The sequence below is a fragment of the Nestor notabilis genome, unplaced genomic scaffold (genome assembly GCF_000696875.1).
Source record: "Nestor notabilis isolate BGI_N333 unplaced genomic scaffold, ASM69687v1 scaffold339, whole genome shotgun sequence".
In the NCBI taxonomy this organism is placed as follows: domain Eukaryota; kingdom Metazoa; phylum Chordata; class Aves; order Psittaciformes; family Psittacidae; genus Nestor; species Nestor notabilis.
The window spans coordinates 42,270-64,383 of record NW_009942222.1 but is presented as its reverse complement, the minus strand read 5'-3'; the positions used below and the strand labels follow the sequence as shown (position 1 = coordinate 64,383).

Genomic DNA, 22,114 nt, shown 5'->3' with positions numbered 1-22,114 from the left:
TCAGAAGAACTGAGGAGGGATGTCAGAGGTGCCGAAGATGGGCTGAAGGAGCAGGCTTGCAGGAGAAGGGAGCAAAGCAAAAGCAATCAAACACACATAAACAAAGCATTGAAACAGGCTGTGTTTAGGTAGTTGTTAAAATGCTGAAAGGCCAGGAAGTCAAAATCTGTAGGGATACAGGGAAAAGCTCAGTCTGTGGTGTAAGGATGGTGGTGCTGCTGGTGAGGGCTTGGCCAAATGGTCACCAGGGGACACCAAAAGGAGGGTGACATGATTGCATTTGCACTGTTTCCTTCACAAACGAGGTGTTGATTCAGTAAGAAAGACTTGCATTGGGTTAGTTACCTCTTCAGAGGTCACTTGGTCCATGTTTTCTGTCTCCGTCATGTAGGAAGTGCTCCTTCTGCAGCTGCAAAAAGCTTTACCCTGTGTCTCTCTCTGGTTCTAGGTGCAAAGTAGGTCAGCCAACATGAGTGGCCTTGGGGACAGTTCAACGGACCCTGCCAACCCTGACTCTCGGAAGAGGAAAGGCTCACCCTGCGACACAGCCCAGAGGTACGTGCACCACGCCAAATCCATCCCCTGCCATGGCTACTTTGTCATTCCCACTGCGTCGCTCCGTCCCGTCTGCTCGAGCAGATGGAGCCAGGTTTCAGCCACTCGGAAATGTTCACACTTCCCACCAGAACTTCGCTTTGCTTTTAGCGGTGGCTGTGGTGGAAGATGGAGCATGATGGAAATGCAGCTCCCCATCTGCTCTGCTTGTTGTTAGGTGGCAAATGATGATTAGAGGCTTGTTATCAAAGCTAATGTATTGATTTTGCAAATTGAGAGCACTCAGAGCATCAGGAAAGCTTTCTCAGGGTAAATTTGGGGCAGATACTTCTGCAAGGTCTGCAGGTCATCCCAAGCCTTCTGCCTCTTCACGCCAGATTCCTAAGAAATCCATGTTTTTGTAATATTCAGAAACTCCAGTGGAGACCCTCATGCTCTGTGATGCAATTATGAAGCAGAAAATACTTCTGTCTGAAATACCTTCACTTTTGTGGCTGCTTCAAAGTTCGGCTCACTGCAAAAGGCACCTTTAGCTTATGACCGAGCCTTCCCATACCAGCTATTTTGCCATCTGATTTAGGCTATGAAGTCCTGGATAGAGGCAGTTGTGATCTCCTTCCACAAGCTTTTCCAGGCTCTCTGTGAATCCTGGGCATATTTTTCCTTGGTGATACATAAAGTTGGAAAGGATGAACGTATGGTGCTGGTGCTGACTCCATGTCTCTACTGCCTGGGATGCTGTTTCAGTCATTGTTGCAGAATATTAATGCACTGAGCAAAGTCCAAGTGTATTTTCTAGCACTTATAGCTCATGCATGATATTCTAGACAACAAATGAAAAGGCAACAGTGTTCCAGTAGAGAGACGTTAAGTGGTCGAGGATTTCTGTTTATTCTGTTCAGTTCTTGGTTGCAGCATCTCCCTTCTGTAGAGTTCCCACACCTTCTTACAAAGTAGTTCCTGGCTTAGCTGTGCCATTAAATTGCAGAAGACATTTTGATAGCACTTCTAGCTGTCTTATTCCTACCAGATACTCTGTAATCATGTTAAATGTTTCCCCTTTCTGGCTGAGTCATTTGAGTCAGAGCTCTGCAGCCCTCGCTGCTGTCTCCTGGCTGGTCTCAGGGCTGGTCCTTGACCAGGAGGTGAGTTTGGGGTGAAGCCATTGGTCCTTGAGTCCCCATGACAGAGCCATGGGTAGCAAGGTGGGCTTGGACACCTCTTCTTGAAGAACTGCTCTCCAGCTGAATGAGCGCCCACCTAGCTTTGCTTCATCTGGTCTGCCTTTGGAAAGCAAATCTTTTGTGGTTTGTTTCCTAACCCCTAAGCACCCCAAGAAAGCCTTCTACAGCTGACACCAGAGGTCTTTCAAAATATATTGGATAGATTGATACGCTGGAGGGAAGGGACGCCATCCAGGGGGACCTTGACATGCTTGAGAGGTGGGCCAGTGCCAACCTCATGAAGTTTAACCAAGACAAGTGCAAGGTCCTACACCTGGATCAGGACAATCCCAGGCACAGCTACAGGTTGGGCAGAGAAGAGATTCAGAGCAGCCCTGCGGACAAGAACTTAGGGGTGTTGGTCAATCAGAAACTGAATGTGAACCAGCTTCAGTGTGTGCTCGCAACCCAGAAACCAACTGTATCCTTGGCTGCATCATCAGCAGTGTGACCATCAGGTTGAGGGAGGTGATCCTGCCCCTGATTCTGCTCTAGTGAGACCCCCCTGCAGTCCTGCATCCAGCTCTGGGGCCCCAGCATAAGAAGGACATGGAGCTGTTGGAGTGAGTCCATAGGAGGCCACGAGGATGATAAGGGGTCTCGAGCACCTGCTGTAGGAAGACAGTCTGAGAAAGGTAGGGAGAAGCCTGGAGAAGAGAAGCTGTGTGGAGACCTCATAGCAGCCTTCCAGTATCTGAAGGGGGCCTACAGGGGTGCAGGAGAAGGACTCTTCGTCAGGGACTGTAGCAGTAGGACAAGGAGTAATGGATTCAAACTTAAACAGGGGAAGTTCAGGTTGGATGTAAGGAAGAAGTTCTTTACTGTGAGGGTGGTGAGGCACTGGAATAGATTGCCCAGAGAAGTGGCGAATGCTCCATCCCTGGCAGTGTTCAAGGTGAAGTTGGGCAGAGCCTTTGGCGACATGGTCTAGTGTGAGGTGTCCCTGCACATGGCAGGGGGGTTGGAACTAGATGATCTTAATGTCCTTTCCAACTCTAATCATTCTATGATGGTGGAGAAGCAGAAACTTCCAGATGAAGGATTCTCCTTCTTTGTTGAAGCATGAGTTTTTACATCTGCAAAGCACCTACAAGCACTTTTAGAAGGGTTGACTTGGATACTTAGCATTGGGTTGGCCATCCAACCCCAAACCCTGGAGCTAAAGCATGTTACCAAAATCCAGAAGAAAAGTCCACACCAGTGCTGAATCTTCTTTCTTTCAGACCATCTCCTGACTCACAGCTGCAGGAGGGAGGGACCTTGTCCTCCTCCCGGGGCTGGCCAGAGTCCTCCGTGATGTACTCCACAGCAAAGTGAACTTCAGAACTCCTTGTTAAAACCTGGAAGGTTTAACTATTGCTTTTGGTGATACTTGGGAGTCATAAAGAACAGCCCACTGCCATAATATTCTCATGATGCTTTTATGTAAGGAAAATTGGCCAATTCTCCCTCCTACAATTTGAAAGTTGCCACAGCAACAGCAACATTAAGAGTTTTCATGAAATGAGCTCACCCACAACAGAGGGATTTTTTTTTTCCTCTCCCCTCTGCTATTGCTTTCTGCTTTGCAGGGAGAGCTAGGAATTAATTTAACCTTAACTTAAATACTCAGCTCCTTCGACAAGCACTTGCCTGCCCATTGCTGGAGAGCACACCAGTGCTGGCATCACCAATACCTATGCAAAAAGAGGCTGAGGCCATGGCTAGACCCTGTACTTCTGCAGCAGATGGACATTCAGCCTATCTCTGTGAAGCTGTTCTTGCTGCCTGTGACCCCTTACTTCTTGTTGGCAGTTGCCTGCCGGGGAAGTGAAGGCTTTTATACCCACCCAAACCCATTGCGGAGTTGTTTCTAGGTCACACCATGTGTATCCCATGGAAGGTCTCACTCATGAACTTCACGGTGGCCCAAGCAGAAACACAGCTTGTGTTCTTTACACCTACAGATGGCTTTTCCCATAGTTTTTAACTTCATTTTTTGATTCTAACTATTCTATGAATCTGTGATTCTGCTGCTCTGCAGAGTCATCCGTGTTGCTCCTCTGGGTAGTCACAACACCTGGAGAGACATGACCAGGAGGAGAAGCGAGGTGATGGAGAGTGAACTTGGGAGGCAAGGGGAGGTTCATCATGGAGTAGTCATGATGAGAGCAAGTTTGAGCAGCGGAAAAATGCCAAAGAGACAATATCTACCTGGATATTGAGCTAATGAAGTGGAATTAGGAAAAAAATCAGGAAACATCTGTACAGCCTACCTGAGGAGCTCCTTAGAGGGGAGGGCTGGTGGAGTCTCATCTCCTTGTGGACAGATATGGTTTCTGAAGAGTCTTTCTATAACCTTGCTGTTATCCAGGTATATTCATGCTCTGGTTGGCTTGCATTCTCAGTAGAGAAAATAAACCAAACCTCAAAGCCTTCAGCTGTTAGCAGAGCTTGTTCTACCACATAGCACAATGCACAGCATCTATGGTGGGACACAAATCTCCTACTGAGCCAGACTTTTGGATTCAGCTTTTGTAGCTAGTGTTTTCTCAGCCCCTTTGTGAGTGGTGGGGCCTCTCTGAGGACAGGAACATCTCACGGTGCCTACAGGCATCTCAGCAACTTCTTGGTGTCTAGTAAATGTTGGGGATTTTCAGGTGGTACTTCTTAAATAGAGTGCTGGGAATCCTGTGGAGGTTCCAACAAAAAATTAGGCGGCTTATTGAAAACCAGCCTGATAAAAGGCATCACACATGGTGTGGAGCCATGTTGGACATTTTGTAGTGTCCTCATTTCATTCTGTGGTTGATGTAGAAGAAGGTTTTTAGGTAAAGTGTGTCTCTGTGTGTCTTTCACAAATGCACCTTTCATTTTGGTGGGTTTGATGCTGGCAACATCTTTGGTAAAGGTATATGTCACAGTGTGGCTTCAATGATGGCTGTGCCATAGCACATAAATAATATATTCTCAATTCCCCAGATTTACAAAGAGTTGATGAGAGAGCATTGGGTTTCTGCAGTGGCCATGAGCTAAAAGGAAAGCTGCTTTTGCTGGGATGAAAAGGTTGATCTCTTGAATATTTTTCGTTTTCCTCTTGTCACTGTTGATTCCACTTTTCTCTTTGGTGGACTCTGGTGGATGCTGTTAGCTTTTATGTATGAATTTAGGATTAAACTTGGCAACAGCTAGAATAGTAGCTGTAGAAGAATGGGAGACTGTATGTAACTCTTTTATATTTATGTATCTAACTCTTTTATATTTATAACTCATAACTATATTTGAAAGGAAGACGAGAGTCCTGAATGTTAGAGGTCTAGTTTTGTTAGGAGTGTCTGGCCAGCCCTATGTATTAATTTTGAATATATGCATAAAAATGGACAAAGGCCTGAATGAACTCCCCGGTATTTTGAGATATTTGGATTATAGTATGGTCATTGCTCCAGCCAGTACTTGTATTTTTGGGTTCTTATCCAGTGCCCAGGTGTGACCAGATTGGGAAGTGGGAAAAAGTCATTTAACGTGGCTTCGAATTTTTTCCCCTTCTCTAACAGCAATGAAAAGCGGCGACGGGAACAGGAGAACAAATATTTAGAGGAGCTGGCGGAGCTGCTGTCTGCAAACATCGGGGACATCGACACTCTCAGTGTCAAACCTGACAAATGCAAGATCCTAAAGAAGACGGTTGATCAGATCCAGCAGATGAAGAGGTTGGAGCAAGGTAAGGCGATAGCCTTCTACATTGGCTTGTCAGAAACCTTCACAGTAAGAACATTCTCCTGGTACACTTCAGACACTAAACTGCAGCAAATAATCATGACTTAATCCATGAAGAATCATGACATAATCAGTCTATTGGCAATAATATGGAAGGGTAATATAGAAGCAGTAATATGGAAGGGTAATATAGAAGCAGTAATATGGAAGGGTATGCTTCACCTCCATTGCTTGGCTTGTTTGAGATGCCACCTTTGTTTCTGGGTCAAGGTGGCATTTTGCTCTGTGTTTGTGATTCATCCTGAAATTATTCCGTAGATTAAAATAATCAGAAGTGCTTGTTAAGCTTTCAGAATCAGGCCCATTAAGGGCTTATCAGTAATACTGCTGTTAACTGTGTGCCAAAACCCCATTTTATGGCTGGGTAAGTTGAAGTATGGATAGCTTGGCCACACAATATGCAAGACTTGGTGAAGAACCATGTCCCCTGTTCTCCTGCCAACCAAACTGAGTGTACATTAATCCACCTCCAGGCTGTGAATAGAGAAGAGTTGCTTGAGAAGCTGTATAAAGCTTAAAATTCACCCCAAATATCAACTCATAGACTGAAATGTGGAAGTCCAAAGGGCTCAAGCAATGCACAGGAAAAGGGGTGAGGTCTGTTAAGGAGGGAGCAGGATTTGTTCACATCCTTGCAATCCTACCATCCCTCCTGGAGCTGCTGCAGGTGGGCACCAGCTTGCTCTGCATCATGCCCGCTAAGGGCTGTCCATCCTGTGCGCTCAAATACTTTGTCCTGTGTGCAAATACTTTCTCCTTCCTGCAAAATGTTGTCCTTCATGAACAAGGTGAATCCTGCTCAGTATTAGTGTTGAGAGCATGTCATCCGTCAAGTGTTGCCTTTGCCAAAGCTCCCACCACGTGGTCTGAGCGGAGCAGTGTTGCCTGATAACAGATGTTAAATTTTAAACCCAAGCCCATGGCTAGGACATGGGTGCACAAGTACAAGTACTCCATAGGATAACTGAATGGTTTGGTCTGGAAGGGACTTAAAGCTTATCCAGCTCCAACCGCCTACCACAGGCAGGGACACCTTCCACCAGAGCAGGTTGCTCCAGGCCCCGTCCACACTGGCCTTGAACACCGCCCGGCCCAATCCAACTTGACCTTGAACACTGCCAGGGATGGGGCAGCCGCAGCTTCTCTGGGCAACCTGTGCCAGGGCCTCACCACTCTCACAGGGAACAGCTTCTGCCTAAGACCTCATCTAAATCTCCCCTCTGTCAGTTTAAAGCCATCCCCCCTTGTCCTGTCACAAGCCACACATTGCCGTAGGGCCTCCCAGCTCACTGTTACTTTAGGCACCAAATTTTGGGGCAAAGCATTCAGCTCACGTTGCACAGGCAGCTCGGGCTTCCTGATGAACCAGGACAACTGCTTTTAGATTTCATTCACGTTGTGCCTGGACTCTGAAAGGAGTTTGGTAGCGGGTGAGTACGCCCAGGTTCCTGCTCGCTGCCACTTCACTGTTCATTAGTTTTCTTGACATTGCACAGCAGGGCTGAACATTAACTAGGACAAGCACTACTTAAAAATATTATGCCTTGAGCTTTGCTCTGTATTGCTGGCTTATCTAGTGCAGTGCCAAATCACCAAAGAAAACTTCACCTGTATTTGTTCTTAGCAGTTTACCATGAGAGCATTTCACATGAGAAGGCAGAAAAACTATGGCAAAAAGTCAGAATATTTGTGGCCAGAGACCATTTTCTGTCCTTGTAGTTATATCAAGTGTTAGATGTTGTGTTTCCCTGCCCATGTCCTTCCTCCTCCTCTCTGTTTCGCAGCCATAAAGCTGATTAATATTTGCTAACTGCTGAGGATGTAGTTTTTGTTCCTGAAGTATTGTGAATGGCAACATAATCCTGCAGCGCATGGCCATGCTCCTTTTAATGCTCTATAGGAAACCCACCTAGGGACAGGATTTCATGTAACTGAGAGGAGCTGGGGAGCTTGGACTTCGCAGTTATGTGTTGCAACGGGCTCAAGATACCCCAACAAATCACAGAATCTTAGAAATCCCAGGAAATGATGCTTCTCAGCCCAGTAATAAGCAAATCCCATAAGCACTTGGAAAAATGGTGCTAAACCTTATAGCAGAGCAGACTGCAATGAAAAAAACAGACAAAGTCCTGTTATTAATGTAATTCATGATGTGCCCAACATGGAGCCGGGGGGCTTCGGAAGGGGCAGGGGCAGGTGGCAGTGCCAGGGGAGAGGGGACATCCTGGGAGCATCCTCCCCGCTGCCAACCCTGAAGGGTTTAGAGGTCACATCCCACCAGCTCTCTCCCCCCGCCTGCCCCTCCAGCATGGATCATCCTCAGTTTTAACCCTCAAAGGGGTGATGGAGCCAGCAGAAGCTTGCAGATGGATCGCACGCAGGGGCCGAACCCTGCTTCCCATCCTCCTGCCTGCTGGGCTGCTATTTAAAGTATGAAGCAAATGCGTTTAGAAAAGATTCCTAGGTCTGGACACCTTCCAATGTTAGCAATGTACAGTTGGCAGAACAAGCGGTTGCGGCTGTGGCAGCAACCTGAAATTCATCTGCCAAGACAGCAATAAACGCAGTGGAGGAAGAGGCCAGACAGTTAATTTTTCAGCCTTTGACCGTCCCACAAAAGTTCTTTTTGATTTTTGAGTCAGTTGGGTTTAGTGTTGGAGACCTGGGCTGTGCCTGCGCACAGCCACTTGCTGTGGAAAAGGAGAAAAGGCCACTAAGATCTCCCGGCATGGAGGTTAGCAAGGAAAAGATCTCTCTGAGCATCCTGTGCTCTGCAGGGCAGTGGTCAGTCTGTGCGGACCTTGCTGCCCTTTGCGTTCAGATTGGCATCATTCCCAGCACATGGATACTGGAGGTCCTCTGCTGGGGTTGTTCCTCTGCTGAGGAGCCATGCTGTGAGACTGAACTGATGTCCATCCATCATGCGGAGGTGAGGTCGTCCAAGGTTGCTTTAATTCAGAGCAGTGCTGCTGTGATCAAAACCGAGTGGATGGAGACAAACTGGACATCTTTGCTGCTTGGCATGCGTCACTCTTTGGCGTATAGGGTAAGCAGAGGTGATGTAAAGGCTGACAGAAGAAGCCATCGGGGCAGTGTGGTAGGGCTGGGATGGAGTCAGAAGGCTGCAGGACAGGAAGGAGGCTCAGTTGCCACTGGGAATGTGGATGATGTGTGGTTGCGAACACAAAAAAACACATCTTGGTCATACAAGAGTGCAGAAATGAGATACTGGAAAAGCTGCACTGATGCACAGACCACACTTGTTTTTTATCTTTTCTGAAAATGTGTCATAGAAAGAATTATAGAATGGGTTGGGTTGGAATGGACCTTAGAGCTCACCTAGTCCCAACCCCCTGGTCACGGGCAGGGACACCTTCCACTAGAGCAGGTTGCTCCAAGCCCCATCCAACCTGGCCTTGAACACTGCCAGGGATGGGGCAGCCACAGCTTCTCTGGGCAACCTGTACCACAGCCTCACCACCCTCCCAGGGAAGAGCTTCTTCCTAAGATCTCATCTCAATCTCCTCTCTGTCAGTTTAAAGCCATTCCCCCTTGTCCTGTTCCTACAGGCCCTTGTCAAAAGCCCCTCTCCAGCTTTCTTGTGGGCCCCTTTAGGCACTGGGAGCTGCTCTAAGGTCTCTGTGGAGCCTTCTCCTCTCCAGGCTGAACAAGCCCAGCTCTCTCAGCCTGTCTCCACAGCAGAGGTGCTCCGCCCACAGAGCATCTTTGTGGCCTCCTCTGGACTCACTCCAGCAGGTCCACATCTTTTTTTTTTTTTTTTTAATGCCTCAGTTTTGGGAGGGTGAAAACCTTTAGTTTATGGAAGGGATGCAGGTATCTGTCAGAGGTGGGAGCCAGCGGAGGAGTCATCTCATCTCCCTTGTAGAGCTCCCAACCTTGGCAGCATCCTTTTTAAGATGAAGCCACCAAGTCTTTTCCCAAAAGCCCTCTCCATTGATAGGGTGCTTAATTTCTTTCCTGAGCAGGAGCATAAATGCAGCACCTTAATAGAATAAATCAGATAGTATTGAGCTTTTCATTATGCTGCCTACAAACTCAAACAGCTGCCGAGAGTTGCCCTTGAAACACCTCATAAGGCATCACAAGTGACTCTACCACTGCTGGCGTCCAAGGGACTTCCTTCGCCCCATCCTTCCTGCGTTTGCTCATTGCCGCTCATTGGCAGTCGCTCCCGCTGTGCCTCCGTATGTTCGGCTTCTGCGGGAATCAGTGCGCAGAGCAAGCAGCTACCTGGCCCAGGAGCAGCTGCAGCACAGCTCCTGGCCCCGCCAGGACACGTGGGGAGATGCTCATGAGTTTCTGGTCCTGTGAGGTCCAAAAGCCCCAGCAGATTTACTCTGCAGTTGCCAGAATAAAGGATTTATTCTGTATTTGCTTGGATTTGTGCAACTTAGCTTGTCTCATGAAGGACCCTGAGTCACTGCTTGTCTTTGCGGTACAAGGCTTCTTATGGCAATGGAGGGTCAAATGATCCCATCGATGGCACCTGCAGCCCCACTGCAGCCTGGCTTTTCAGTGGTGGAGCTGCTGAATTTGTTCTTACAGATATATAAGGAAAAAGAATTCAGATCTTTATTAATGCAGTTTTATTCTGTAGTTTTGCTACAGAATAATGACCTGATTTGGGGATGTTTTTAAAGGTCACTGGGCAAAGAATTATCTTTCTTTCCCAAAGGTTACTGTGTTAACCTGCAAAGATGACCCTCAGTTTTTAAGCTGAGTTACTTTGGGCAGGGAGGGGAAGAAGACTATTTCTTGAAGCCTTTAATAATTTTCAGGGGGGTTAGGGATAAGAGTATTTCTGTCTCTTTTCGGACTACACAAAAAGTCTACAACTTGTTCTTCTGCTCCATGGAGGTGTTCTCTTTTGGGTCCAACAAAAGCATGGAGTAGCTGTGTCCTCCTGACATCTTATTATTTCTTTGCGGGGTTTTTCTCCTGAAGTGTGACCATAATAAAATGGTCTCCTTCAGGCAAGTTTGTGCTCCTTTGTCACTAGGGCACACCTAAAAAGAAGAGGATCCTTCATTTAAGACCACCCTCCATTTGGAAGTTAACCTACTTGGTGAAGTAATTTTCCTTTTGGGTAAAAACAGTAGGTTAGTTAAGTGAAGTATATGAAAAATTATTGATTTTGGCTGCTCTGTTGCATATGATCAGTGGGCTGTCAGTGGCTTTCCGTTAATTAAGTTTCCCTGCTGTCTTGTCGTATGCATAGATTTGGCCCTGGATTTACTTTGTGATATACACGTACAGCTTCTAGCACAGAGAGGTCCTGAGCCTTCAGTGGGATGTATGGAAGCTTCTTCAAAATGAATGCTGAGTTTCATCTTGGGTTTCGGAATGCCAACATGTGGTGAGCTTTAAAAAGGAAACAAAAAAGCCTTGGCTTTGTATTTAGTGGTGGTCAGAAAATGGTAAAGTGGTGGTCTGGGAAGAGGCTTCTCCCACAGCCTGCAGCAGCAGCATGAGATTTGGGGTGGAGAGAAGAAGACCTTGTCCTTGGGCATTTAGTCAAGAGCCCTTCTTGTCCCAGCAGCTGAGTGATGTGGTACATTATTAAAGATCATAAAATTACTCCCATAAAACCACAAAGTGAGTAATTGTGTGCAATGTGCGGAAGCAAGTCGCAGAGATGAGGTCCCTTGGCGAGCTTTACCCCAAGGCAGAGGAACCCAGTGCGGAACAATTAAGGGCTTTCAGCTGGTTTCTTCTGCCCAGGTCCAGGCTCCCATGTTAATGTCAGTCCGCATGATTTTGTGTCCGCAGCCCCTGGGGATGGAGCTCTACATGGCCTGTCATTAGATTTGAGGAAATATCTAGCCCATGTCCATGTTACTGAGTCTGCAAAGGAGCTGGACATATCCAGTGCAGGAGCAGAAGGAGGCTTTGGGAATTTCTCCCTCACTCGGCTTTGTTTTGCCAGGATAATGTAGCTAAAGCCTTTAGGCATTTTTTTTTTCCTGTTTCAAATCCTCTTACATTGTCTGCATATCCTTCTTTCACAAACTCCAATTTGAATGCATCTTTCTAGGCATGCATTGAAGCACAGGCAGTATTTCCAGTTTCTGATTAAACTTCCCAGGTCCTTGGAGCTGCTGTGTCCACACCACCAAGGGAAAGTACCTTCTGCATAATGTGCTCTGTCTTGTTTATGTTTGCATTATTTCTTGCATTTTGTGTTTTGAATACTCTCTTATTTCAGCCCTTCCCTCTCCCCATATTGTCATCCAGTATCTTCTTGGAGAAGTCTGACAATTTACCTGGCAATCTCTCTGCCCGGCTGGAACCATCTCATTTCCATTTCTGATAGTGGTGGTGTTTGACAAATGGCTTCAAAGCAGGGGCAGTTCTGAGATCAGCCCAGATTGCTGAGGACTTTACCCAGTTAGGCTTTGGAAGCCCCCAAGCATGGAGAAGCACAAGTGCTCTGAGCAACTTGCTCCAGTATTTGGCTGGCCTCGTGGTGAACAAGATTTTTCTCCTGTCCCACCTGAACATCTCTTGATTCACCTGTATCCATTGCTTTCCATCTTCTCACCATCCATTCCTGTGAAGAACCTGGCTCCATCACCTCCATACATTCTGATAGGCATGGGCAGGCTGCTGTCAGCTGACCCAAAGCCATCTCTTCTCCAGTCTTAGCAACCCCTTCCTTTGGTCTCTGTTCACAGGATCAGTGCTCCAGCCTTGACCATCTTGGTGGCCTCCGCTGATCTTACTCCAGTTTGTCTTACACTGGGATCCCAAAACTGGGTGCAGTATGTGGTAGTCACCTAGATGTGGTGCCTAGGCTGGCCATGCAGATGGAGAAGGTTGAAGAAATGAGCCAGTGGCTGCTTTACCAAGTACAAGCAGCCATCAGGAGAGTCAAGAGGGAGAGACATCCCAAGGACTCTGGACGTTGGGGATGTCCTGCTGCATTCCCACATCACATCTAAGCTCCTTCCTTGGTGGCCTGGAGAGCTGCCCAATGTGGGTGTTGCTGCCAGGAGGGCAGGTGACAGCACGCTTGACTTGGCTTGGTGGCCAAGAGGATGTAGGATCTGCATCGGTGTCAGCTAAAGGTGGAGTGTCCATCATGGCTTGAGCTTCCTATGACATTGTCAACCACAGTAGAAATGGTGATGTTGCCTTGCATGCAGAAATCAAGATAAACTTTTAAGTTTCAGAGAATTCAAGTGTAATTTTTAGTAGCTTGTATGTGTTGAGTCAACACAGAGGTCCTTCAGTGGACCCAAAAGAGGACACTTTCATGTAGTGGAAGAACAAGTTGCAGAGATTTTGCATAGTCAGAGAAGAGATGGAAACCCCATTACTTGGAAAGTCATTAAAGTGAAGGCTCAAGAAATAGCCTGAGCTCAAAGGAGCCCAGCTTTCAAGGCCACTGATGTATTATAAACGGAAGTTTAGGTCTAATATTTGAGGTTTGACTGAAGAACAAAAGCAAGCAGCAGAATGGCATCTGAGGGAGCAATGTAAGTGGAAATGTCTCCTGGAAATGGAGTAAGTGAAAACTGCTTTAAGGGGTTTACATTAATTAAAGGATTTTTTTAATTAATTAATTAAAACCACATTAAGGATTGTGTCAAATCTAAAATTAGATTGGAATCTCTTCAGGCTACAACTGTCAGCCTGGTGCTGTAGTCTCCTCTTTAAATGCATTGACTTTATCGGAGTTTTCCTGATTTTGTTTGCTTCAAGGGAGGTCAGAAAAGGGGAGCTTTGCTTTTGCCTTAGAGTGGTGTTTTGCAGACTCTGGGTTCCTCCATCTTCATTCCTGAGGTCAGGAAGGACTGTCTTGGCCAGGTGCTGGAGAGGAAGGCTCTTTCTTCATCCCAAATCTGGTGTTTGGGTTAACCCTGATGGAGCTGTTCCTGTTACTAGAGGGAGGGATGCACACCACTTTCATCCTATCCCTGTGGCCAATATATCATCATATCTTAGAAAAAGAAAACCAACCAAACCCTGGAGGCCAGATCAGACATCAGCGGGGAGGGGGAATTCCTCCTTGGCTTCAGTAGGTGCCCACTGAAAGCCCTCAAGTGTGAGGCTGATCCAAGGTAAACAGAGTACAAACAGATCCAGTCCTTTTAACTGTTTAACTTCATCCTTCCAGGAATCCTTCTGATATCCTGAAGAGGATGAAACCACCTGCTCATTTTTGGTGGAAATGAGTTTCAGATCATTTCTTTGCCAATGTTGCCCTTTAATTTGGTTTGTTCTTCCTTCTGCTTGGCAGTTCCAGTTTTCCCTAGTGTATTTTTATGAAGCTTTTGCTCTTATTCTCTACCTTCACTTGCCCTGTCCAACAAGCCAAGCTCTCCTAGATCATGGTGTCTGATAGCTATGTTTTTCCTTTAATCAACCCAACAGCTCTTCTCTGTACTTCTTCCAACTGAACTTCATTTTTCTTGAGTGAATTGGTTCAAACTGTCATTTTTCTTACCACATCTTACCAGTAGCATTTGGTTGTTGCCAGTACCATTCCTGGTATGCTGGAGGTAACGGTTGTCTCCTCTGGTCACCTCCATTAAACCATCCCCAACTTGTAGCCAAAGCTCCTGTTCTTGGATGGTGAGTGCATGACCTTCAAGTAGTAAAAGGTGGAAAAAATTAGCAGTTTAGCAGAGCAATTGGGTAGGTTTTGTACCATTTGGTCCTCTTCCATTTGAATGGGTCAACCCCCCCTCTAGTTTGTGTGTATTTTCTCCCTGCGTCTACCACCTTATCTCGGGTGCTAGAGGAACACCACTGGTGACCTCTCCTCATCCTGATGAAACACCTTTATTCTCCAAATTTAGTTTCTTGTAAGTCTCTGCTAGATCTCAGTGCTGTTCTGCATCTTGGGTGATGTTATGTGTCCATGGAGTTAGTGGGACAAAACTGGAGCTCAGGCGTGATATCCACGCTGGAAGGAGATTGCAAAATCCAGAGAAGGCAGAGAGGAGAGCCGCAGAAATGAGCCAGGGGCTGGAGAAAATGTCTTGCAGCTTGGAAGGCTGAAGAGCTCTGTTGAGTGTATCCGAGGGCTGGAAAAAAGAGGGAGTGGGTACATGATGATGACACTATAAACACTAACAAGAACGGAAAATGCTGGCTACTAAAGAGGTTTTTAAATCAGCATAACAGAGAATGACTCAAAGCTGAAGCCAGACAAAAACAAATTAGGACTCAGGCCCAGAGTTACAACTGGGAGGGTGATTGCGTTGGGAACCAACTGCCAAGGGAAGTGGTGGGTTGCATCAGGTTTTAGCCAAACAGAAGTTCAAGACTCATAGCAGTAGAATTGGGTGAACTCTGATGGCTCTGTGATATTCAAGAGGTCAGACTGGACAATCTACTGATCTCTCTTGGCCTTCATCGCTATAAATCTAGATATTTTGGGAAATGCCTTGGGAGCTGGGCATTTCCCAGTCTGCAGCAGTGACTTCTGCTAGCGCAAAGCTGGGGTGAGAGTCCTCACTTTGCTTCCCGAGCATCTGTGTGGGTCTCCTGCCCCACTCTGTATCCTGCACCTTTCCTGGGATTAAAACTTCCCCATTATCAGAGTAATTAATTGCACCTCAGACACAAGAGGTGAAGAGTTTGTTGAGGCGGGTTTGGGGAATTTCACACCCTCTCCTTCTCTGCAGTTTGGTTTCAACATGAAATGTTAAACGGATTGTATCCCTGCCCACACTCCCTGCAGACATTTGTGAAGTCTGTCTCTCTGTATCCTCTGGAATCTGTTTTATATCAGGGATTGATTTCAGATACAAACTCCCCCAGGTCAGTACTATAAAAATCTCTGCCTGTGCAGCCACACCAGGGAGCATCCTCTGTATATGTTTATTTTATGGAGCCGTACCACCTAAAGAGCATGTCAATAAAATTCTCATCCCTGCTCTGACAGGTTTAATCTAGCTGGCAGCTTAAATATAGACCAAGGGGAAGGGGAGGCTGCTAAGAATTGCACAGACCTCTCCAAACGGTGCCTTGATTTTAACAAGTGAACATTTGGTTATTACATCCTCAAGCTTTTAAGCATCTCACACTGTCAAGAACTAATAAATCCTTTAGCACCTCACTGTAAGAGGATTTGATAGGATGTAATAGGCGTGTGGATCATGCAGAGAGTCATAAACCACCTGTAGAAATCGCTCCTCATCACTCCTCCTCTTGCCTTCTGCTGTGCTGGATTAGCTTTTTTTTTTTTTCCTTTTTTTTCCCCTCCTTGATTCAATCTCATTTTTAAGAGAGGCAGGAAAGGAGGAGGGGGGAAAAACCTCTTTCTTTAAAGCCCTTAACCTGGCTTTCTTTACCCTTCATAGAGATAGACAAAACCTGTTTTAAGATTCTTCCTTCCCTGGGATGGTATCCCATCAGGATTTTGCTTGTCCTCCCTCTGCTCTGGACCTTGCTCATTTGGAGGTCGATCAGAAAGGTTCATCCATGGCTGGCATCCCTTTGAGTGCCGCAGCAGGATGACAAGGGTCCATCCCACCTCTCTTTGAGCAGCTGCGAGTCATCTAAGCTAGTCATCAAGTGCCCTGTGCAAGACACTGGGTTCAAGGGAAGCTTATCCCAGCACATCTCTGCAAGTGCCCATCTCAGTTATTAACCCATCAGAGCACGCAGCAATGCAAGCATTTCCATGCCTAAAAAGCAAGAAGTAATACAATAAGCCTCTTTCTTACGACAAAAAAACCCCACAAAACCAAACCAAATGTGGAGCCAAGCATGCAAGTCCTTCCATTTTCATTTCAGATTTTCCCCTGAACAAACTTTTATAGACCTTAATCCCCCTAACACTCCTGCAAGCATAGGAAGTAAAGGGAGATTTGTACAATGAGATAATAGCTTTTATTATGCCAAGCTGTATGGTTGGGCAAAGCAAACAAACTTGCTGGGACATGAACGTGAGAGATGCAGGAACGGTTTCGCTCCCTCTGGGGCCACGTTATTCCCCAGTGCCCAGCTGCCGAGCTCCTCATCTGGCTTCTTCTGCTTACCCCGAGCCCCAGGATTTCATCATGGGGTGTTTGGTGACACTTAAAGCCTCATCAGAGCCTTGGGTAGAGCAAATGACACTGTTTGGGTGTTTTTAAATGATATTTCTAACTGTTCCTTCTGCCCTTCCTATTTAGGAAGTCCACTCTCCAAGACAGGTTTTCACTAAATTATTAAACCTCCAGTCTCAGCTAACTACCCTTTACATCATTAAGTCCATATTACGATAAGCAGAGGTGATGAACACTGGAATGGTGGATCAGGTTCTCCAGGCTGATGTTTGCCCCAGGTTTGGTGCAGCTGCTGTGCTGAGAACAGTGAATTGCATGGGTGGATGGTTTCTTATCGGAGAAGGGAATAGTTTGGACCATCCCAGATTTTTGAAATAATGGGTACGGTCCTTACAGAAATAGTTGCACCCTTTATGCGTTTGTGTACCCACCATGAGCATCCAGCATCTGGTGCTGCTCCCACAGTACTGCAGGTAATGATTGCACTGGAAGAGTTAAAGTTCATTTTGGAGGTGATGTCCTCCTGAGCAGGCTCTGTGCAGATCAACAAGAAAGCAGTCTTCATCTATATGTCTTGGTATGTCTTCTCTGTGTGGAATCCCATCCAGGAGGCTCCATATTCTCTAGTGACTTCTGTGCCACATGGCTCCATCTTCTCTGCGTGGATTCCCATACCAGGAAGCTCCATCTTCTTTGGGTGCCTTCCCAAACCATGCTGCTCCTTCTTCTCTAGTTAGCTTCCCATACCACATGGCTTGCTCCTGCTGACGCCTGTTCCCCCAGGGGCACCTCATGATCTGGAGCTGCACTTTCACCTACTGACCACGCTCACATGCATGTGTTACCTGGCCCCTCAATTCATTTACACTGCCCTATGAAGTCTGCCTTTGCCTCCAACAGATCCCTTTGGCATAGCAGAAAAAGCAAGTTGATCCCCTCAAAAGCTGCGATTGACAGCTCTCCCTTTACAGCCGAGGAGAGACAGATGGGAGGCGCGAGAAAGCCTGGTTTGGAGGAGCAGGGCTTGGGAGGGGGAAGTGCTGCTCTGTGCATGGGAAGCGTCAGCTCCCCCCTCGCTGTGCTCGAGCTTTGCATTGTCTGCACGCTTTGGCAGGCGTCTTCCTGCCGGTGCAGTTCACATATTTGACGTGCCTGTGCAACTTGAGCATAAAGCTGGTTTAACGGTTGATACGAGTGATTTAATAGTAACTTCCCATGGACTTCAGCATTCAGTGTACCAGGGTTTCAAGATGCTACACTTTGAGAAAAGACAGTCTAATTCTTTGCAAAATTAATTAAGTTTGAGCGTTAAAATGGTGTTGCAATGTATTTTATGCCTGCAGGAGGAGAATGAAGGCTATGCCAGGGCTGAATGAAAGTCTGGGGAGGACGCTACATGTAGCCCTTTCTCATCTCTGCAGATTTGGCCATGCAGAGTTGACACAGTTTTTGAAAGAATTAAATTCTTCAGATTTGAGATAAAAGTTTTTTTCTCCCTTTATTCCTTCCCCCAGCAAGATGGAGATGTTCTACCTGCTTGATCTCAGCATCGACTATAAAAAAGTCTCTGCTCCTTATGCCTGTTCTCTCCTGTCAGCATTCAGTGCTCATTAATTTTGCATTCACTCAGCACCGTATAATTTTTCCTGACATTGTTCAGACAACCAGCCTTTTTTACTTAAGACATCTCAACATCATTAATGTTTAACTCTAAAAGGTGTGAAGACAGAAAGAAATACCCTTTTCCTTCTGTTCTAGCAGCAGCATGCTTTGCTCTGTGCTCTTTGCCGTTGCACAAGAATCTTATCAGGAGGAGAATAACAGAGTTTTCCATATAAACTTTGCGAAGGAAAGTGATGTTTGCTGGTCAGAGCAGGGACTAGTGTCTTGGATCTTCATCTGTACACCAGGTGCTGTCATACACTGACAGTGCATGATGCCCTTTGCCTTGGGGTATGGACAGATGTGCTCTTGCAGGTCCACCTGGAGTCCTTCAAGAGAGAACCCCCAGCTGGTGAACCACTACAGTGTGTGAAAGCAGCACTGGTTAAAGCTAAGCCCAGTGGCTTTTGGGTTATGAGCACTTACATGGCATGTAACAATATCTTAGCTCAGAAGAAGTCAATTAACTTCTTAATCCACTCCAGCCAGAGCTGCAGAAGTGTGTATCGTTGTGCATGTGGTTTCTTCAGCTGGAAAATGGGAGTGTTAATGGGGAGTAGTGTTTTAGGCTTAAGAAAGCATGTGAGCTGTCCATCATCCCTTACCTGGAAGGATGTCACAGGTTGTCGTTCAGTTGATTACATAGAAGTTGGTTAGAACAAGGGCAACACTGAAATATGTTCTTTGCTATTTATAGTAAGGGTTAAGTGGCACTGTATAGTCCTGAGGAACTTGGTTGTGCCTGTTGCTGGGTTTAAGAAGTAAGAAAAAGGTTTAGAAAAACCCCAAACCAAAATTCCTGTCCTCAAAATCCATATCCTCTACATGGGAAAAGAGGGGAAATACCAGTTAGAGAAGCAGCCAAAACTGGGGAGCAGCCCATAGACATATGCAAAATTAATGTTGCTTGATCTTTGCATCACCAGTCTGAAGACCTGGTACAGAGATGGATTGTTGCCTCTACTGGACACAGAAGTGTCTGTTTCCTGGGGTTGGTTGTAGACGTGGTGGAGGTGGCTGTAGCCCTCCTGCTGACAGGACCTGCCACCAGGTCTATGTGCCAGATTGCATTGAAGCATTGTGGGATGTTGTGCTGGTTTTGTAATATCTGTGTTGAAAGGTTTTTTAAGCAAGTGGAAGGAGAAGTCAAGCTGCTGTGTTGATATAGACGCTGGCTTGTGGTAGCTTTTCTTCATACAATTTAAAAGGTACCTTGAAATCACTAACCTTGACATAAATCAAGTGTCCCACCAGCAAATCTGTGCTGCTGGGTGAATAACTCTGCATGGTTTCATCCTTTTAGGATTTGATGTTTTATGCAGTCATTGAAGATGTTTGTATCTGCTGGGACTGGCCTTCGGCTTTAGTGTAAATTCCCAGTGCTGCTGTGGGTTGTTAAGGATGGGCTCTTGGGCTGCAGGTAGTATGAAAACTAGCAGCAGGAGCATTAGATGGAGCTGTCATTATTCCTAGTATAGCAGCAATGAAAAAAAAGATTTTTTTACTGCTGTTCCAGCCAGACAATGAAGGAAGAAGCTCAGGTAAAACGTGGAGAGCAGCAGGACATCCCCACTGTCCTGCTCTACTGTTGGCCCTACTGATGCAACCGGAGTTGCCACCAGCTTCAGTCCTCAATCCTCACCAATGGGCACCAGAGTCGGTTCTATACACCCAGGGACTTAGTTTCCTCCCTTGGCTGTGTGCCTGGTGAAATGTGTCCTCCTGACATGTACCTTTACATGGGCACTGATGGAAAAATAAGGGTTCAAGGTGTGCCTAAAGAACCACTTGGGGCCATGTTGGTGAGGACGTTCTGTGGAATGGCACAAAAATACTCGGGGCTGGAGTGAATGATGTGTTGCCAGCTCTGGAGGTGCATGGGTTGTTTTTAGAGGGCCAGTGTTGGAGTTTGGTGATGAAGTCAGAAGTTTAGCTCTCACTGGAAAGAAGAGAAAGAGAACAAAACCTGGTTGACTGTTGGTTGAGGAGGAGGGCTAGGTAATAACAACACCCCCCAAAAAAAACCAAATTAGAATCTATCTTAAAATAAGTATGTAAAATAGATGAGGTGAATCTCCTCTAAAAATGCCTTTTTCTCTGCTTTGGCTGTAAAGGGAGCATGAGATGAGTAGCTCAGGTGGAAACATTTCCATCCTATGGTCCATCAGAGGGATCTCAGCATCCTGGCACTCCCGCCTGGCAGTACAGCAGATGGTTGGGGAGCACCCTGGGGCTTGTCACCGATGGATCATTGTGATGGGTGGTGTAAAGCAGGCAAATACAGGGTTCTGAAGGAGCTGTGCTGATTTCTGAAAGCCAAGATCTGCTCTGCTATTTCTTGCACTGGTATTTTCAAGCTCTGAATCTCACAGATTGTATTTTTCCACAGTTTTTAAATTCATAGATCAGATAATTTCCTTCCTCCTACTAGAATAAAAAGTTATACAACCTAAGAGCTGCTGATTTCCATACAGTGTTTGAGAGGAATCTGGTATTTGTGGAAGTGAAGAAGAGAGGACTCTGGGCTGGGTTTTCAGCATCTGCCTCTGTGTGAATGTGCTGACGTTGAACAGGGGGGCGTTGGGCAAATCTCGGCTTCCACAGCTTGAATTTTGATTTAGAGTTCCATCAAAGAAGCCATCGTTGCTGTGGTCCATGGTGTGTGCCCTGTAGGCTATGTAGGGTGGCTTTGCTTGGAAATTGGCTTCATCCGTCAGTTGAGGTTGGATCTTCCTCTACTTCTTGATCCCTAGAGATGGGGAGGAGAGTGCTCGGGCTTGCTGGGACTCAAGAGGAGGCCAGAAGTGAGCTCAGGACCTCGGGTCTCCCTGGCTAGCTGGGACACCACCACTAGCAGCAGCCAGTGGTGCTCAGAGGCTTTCCCCTAACATGCCCCTGTAGCCCTAGACACGTCTTGCTCCTAGAGTCCTGTTTAAAAACACAAAAATGTTCCCATTTCTCTGGTCTAGATCCCCTTACCTGCTGCTTTCCTGTATCAACACCACTGTCTTTTTCACCTCTCCTGGCTTTTTTAAACCATCTTTCTCCTGCCCATCTGGAAGGTGCACTCAGTGCACAGCTTCTGCCAAGGAGTTTATTTTATAGTAGGCTTTTTCCTGTTGGTTTTACTGGACTGATGAATTTCGTAGCAGACACTAATTAATGGCACAGCTTTCTGTCGCACTCTCAATCCATGGGTGCACCAAGTCTGTTCCATCTGATTTTAATTAACTAAAAATCAAAGCTCCTCATTTGGGAAATTACAGATGTGGATCTTTTTTTTTTCTTTTTCTCACTCATCTTTTAAGAAGCAGAGCAGATCCTGGCTGAGATCTGGGGGGTTCAGTTAGTATGGCTCATGGAAAGGCTGCAGAGCTGTGCGGTGTGGGAGAGGGAAGGGGAGCTGTTGTGCTTGGTGCTCCCTTGTGTTTTCCAGGCATCACATCAACTTCTCCATCTTGTCACAGAATGGTTTGGCTTGGAAGGGACCTTAAAGCTCACTCAGTTCCAACCCCCTGGCAGGGACACCTTCCATTAGACCAGATTGCCCCCCCACCCACCCGGGGTTTAACCCCTGCAGGGGGGGGGCCAGCCACAGCTTCTCTGGGCAACCTGTGCCAGGGCCTCAGCACCCTCACAGGGAAGAACTTCTGCTGAAGATCTAATCTAAAGGTTGGCCAGTGTGATGCTCTATAGAAAAAGGGCAGGAAGGAAGACCCTGGAAACTACAGACCTGTCAGCCTCACCTCGGTGCCAGGGAAGGTCATGGAGCAGATGATCCTAAGTAAGATCATAAAGGATGTGCAGGAAAACAGAGGGATCAGGCCCAGTCAGCATGGGTTCGTGAGGGGCAGGTCCTGCTTGACCACCCTGATCTCATTCTGTGATAAGCTG

General features: G+C 46.5%; 1 protein-coding gene across 1 annotated transcript in view; it reads left to right on the top strand.

Moving 5' to 3' along the window:
* Window positions 1-469: 469 nt before the first annotated feature.
* The window catches only part of NCOA1 (nuclear receptor coactivator 1), a gene marked incomplete at its 3' end in the record, with an annotated part of 63,183 nt that continues 41,538 nt past the window's right edge, over window positions 470-22,114 (top strand). The window contains exons 1-2 of the mRNA XM_010021278.1: window positions 470-555; window positions 5,312-5,478. Of these exons, the coding sequence (XP_010019580.1) occupies window positions 470-555; window positions 5,312-5,478 (253 nt within the window). The remainder of the gene's footprint in view (window positions 556-5,311; window positions 5,479-22,114) is intronic.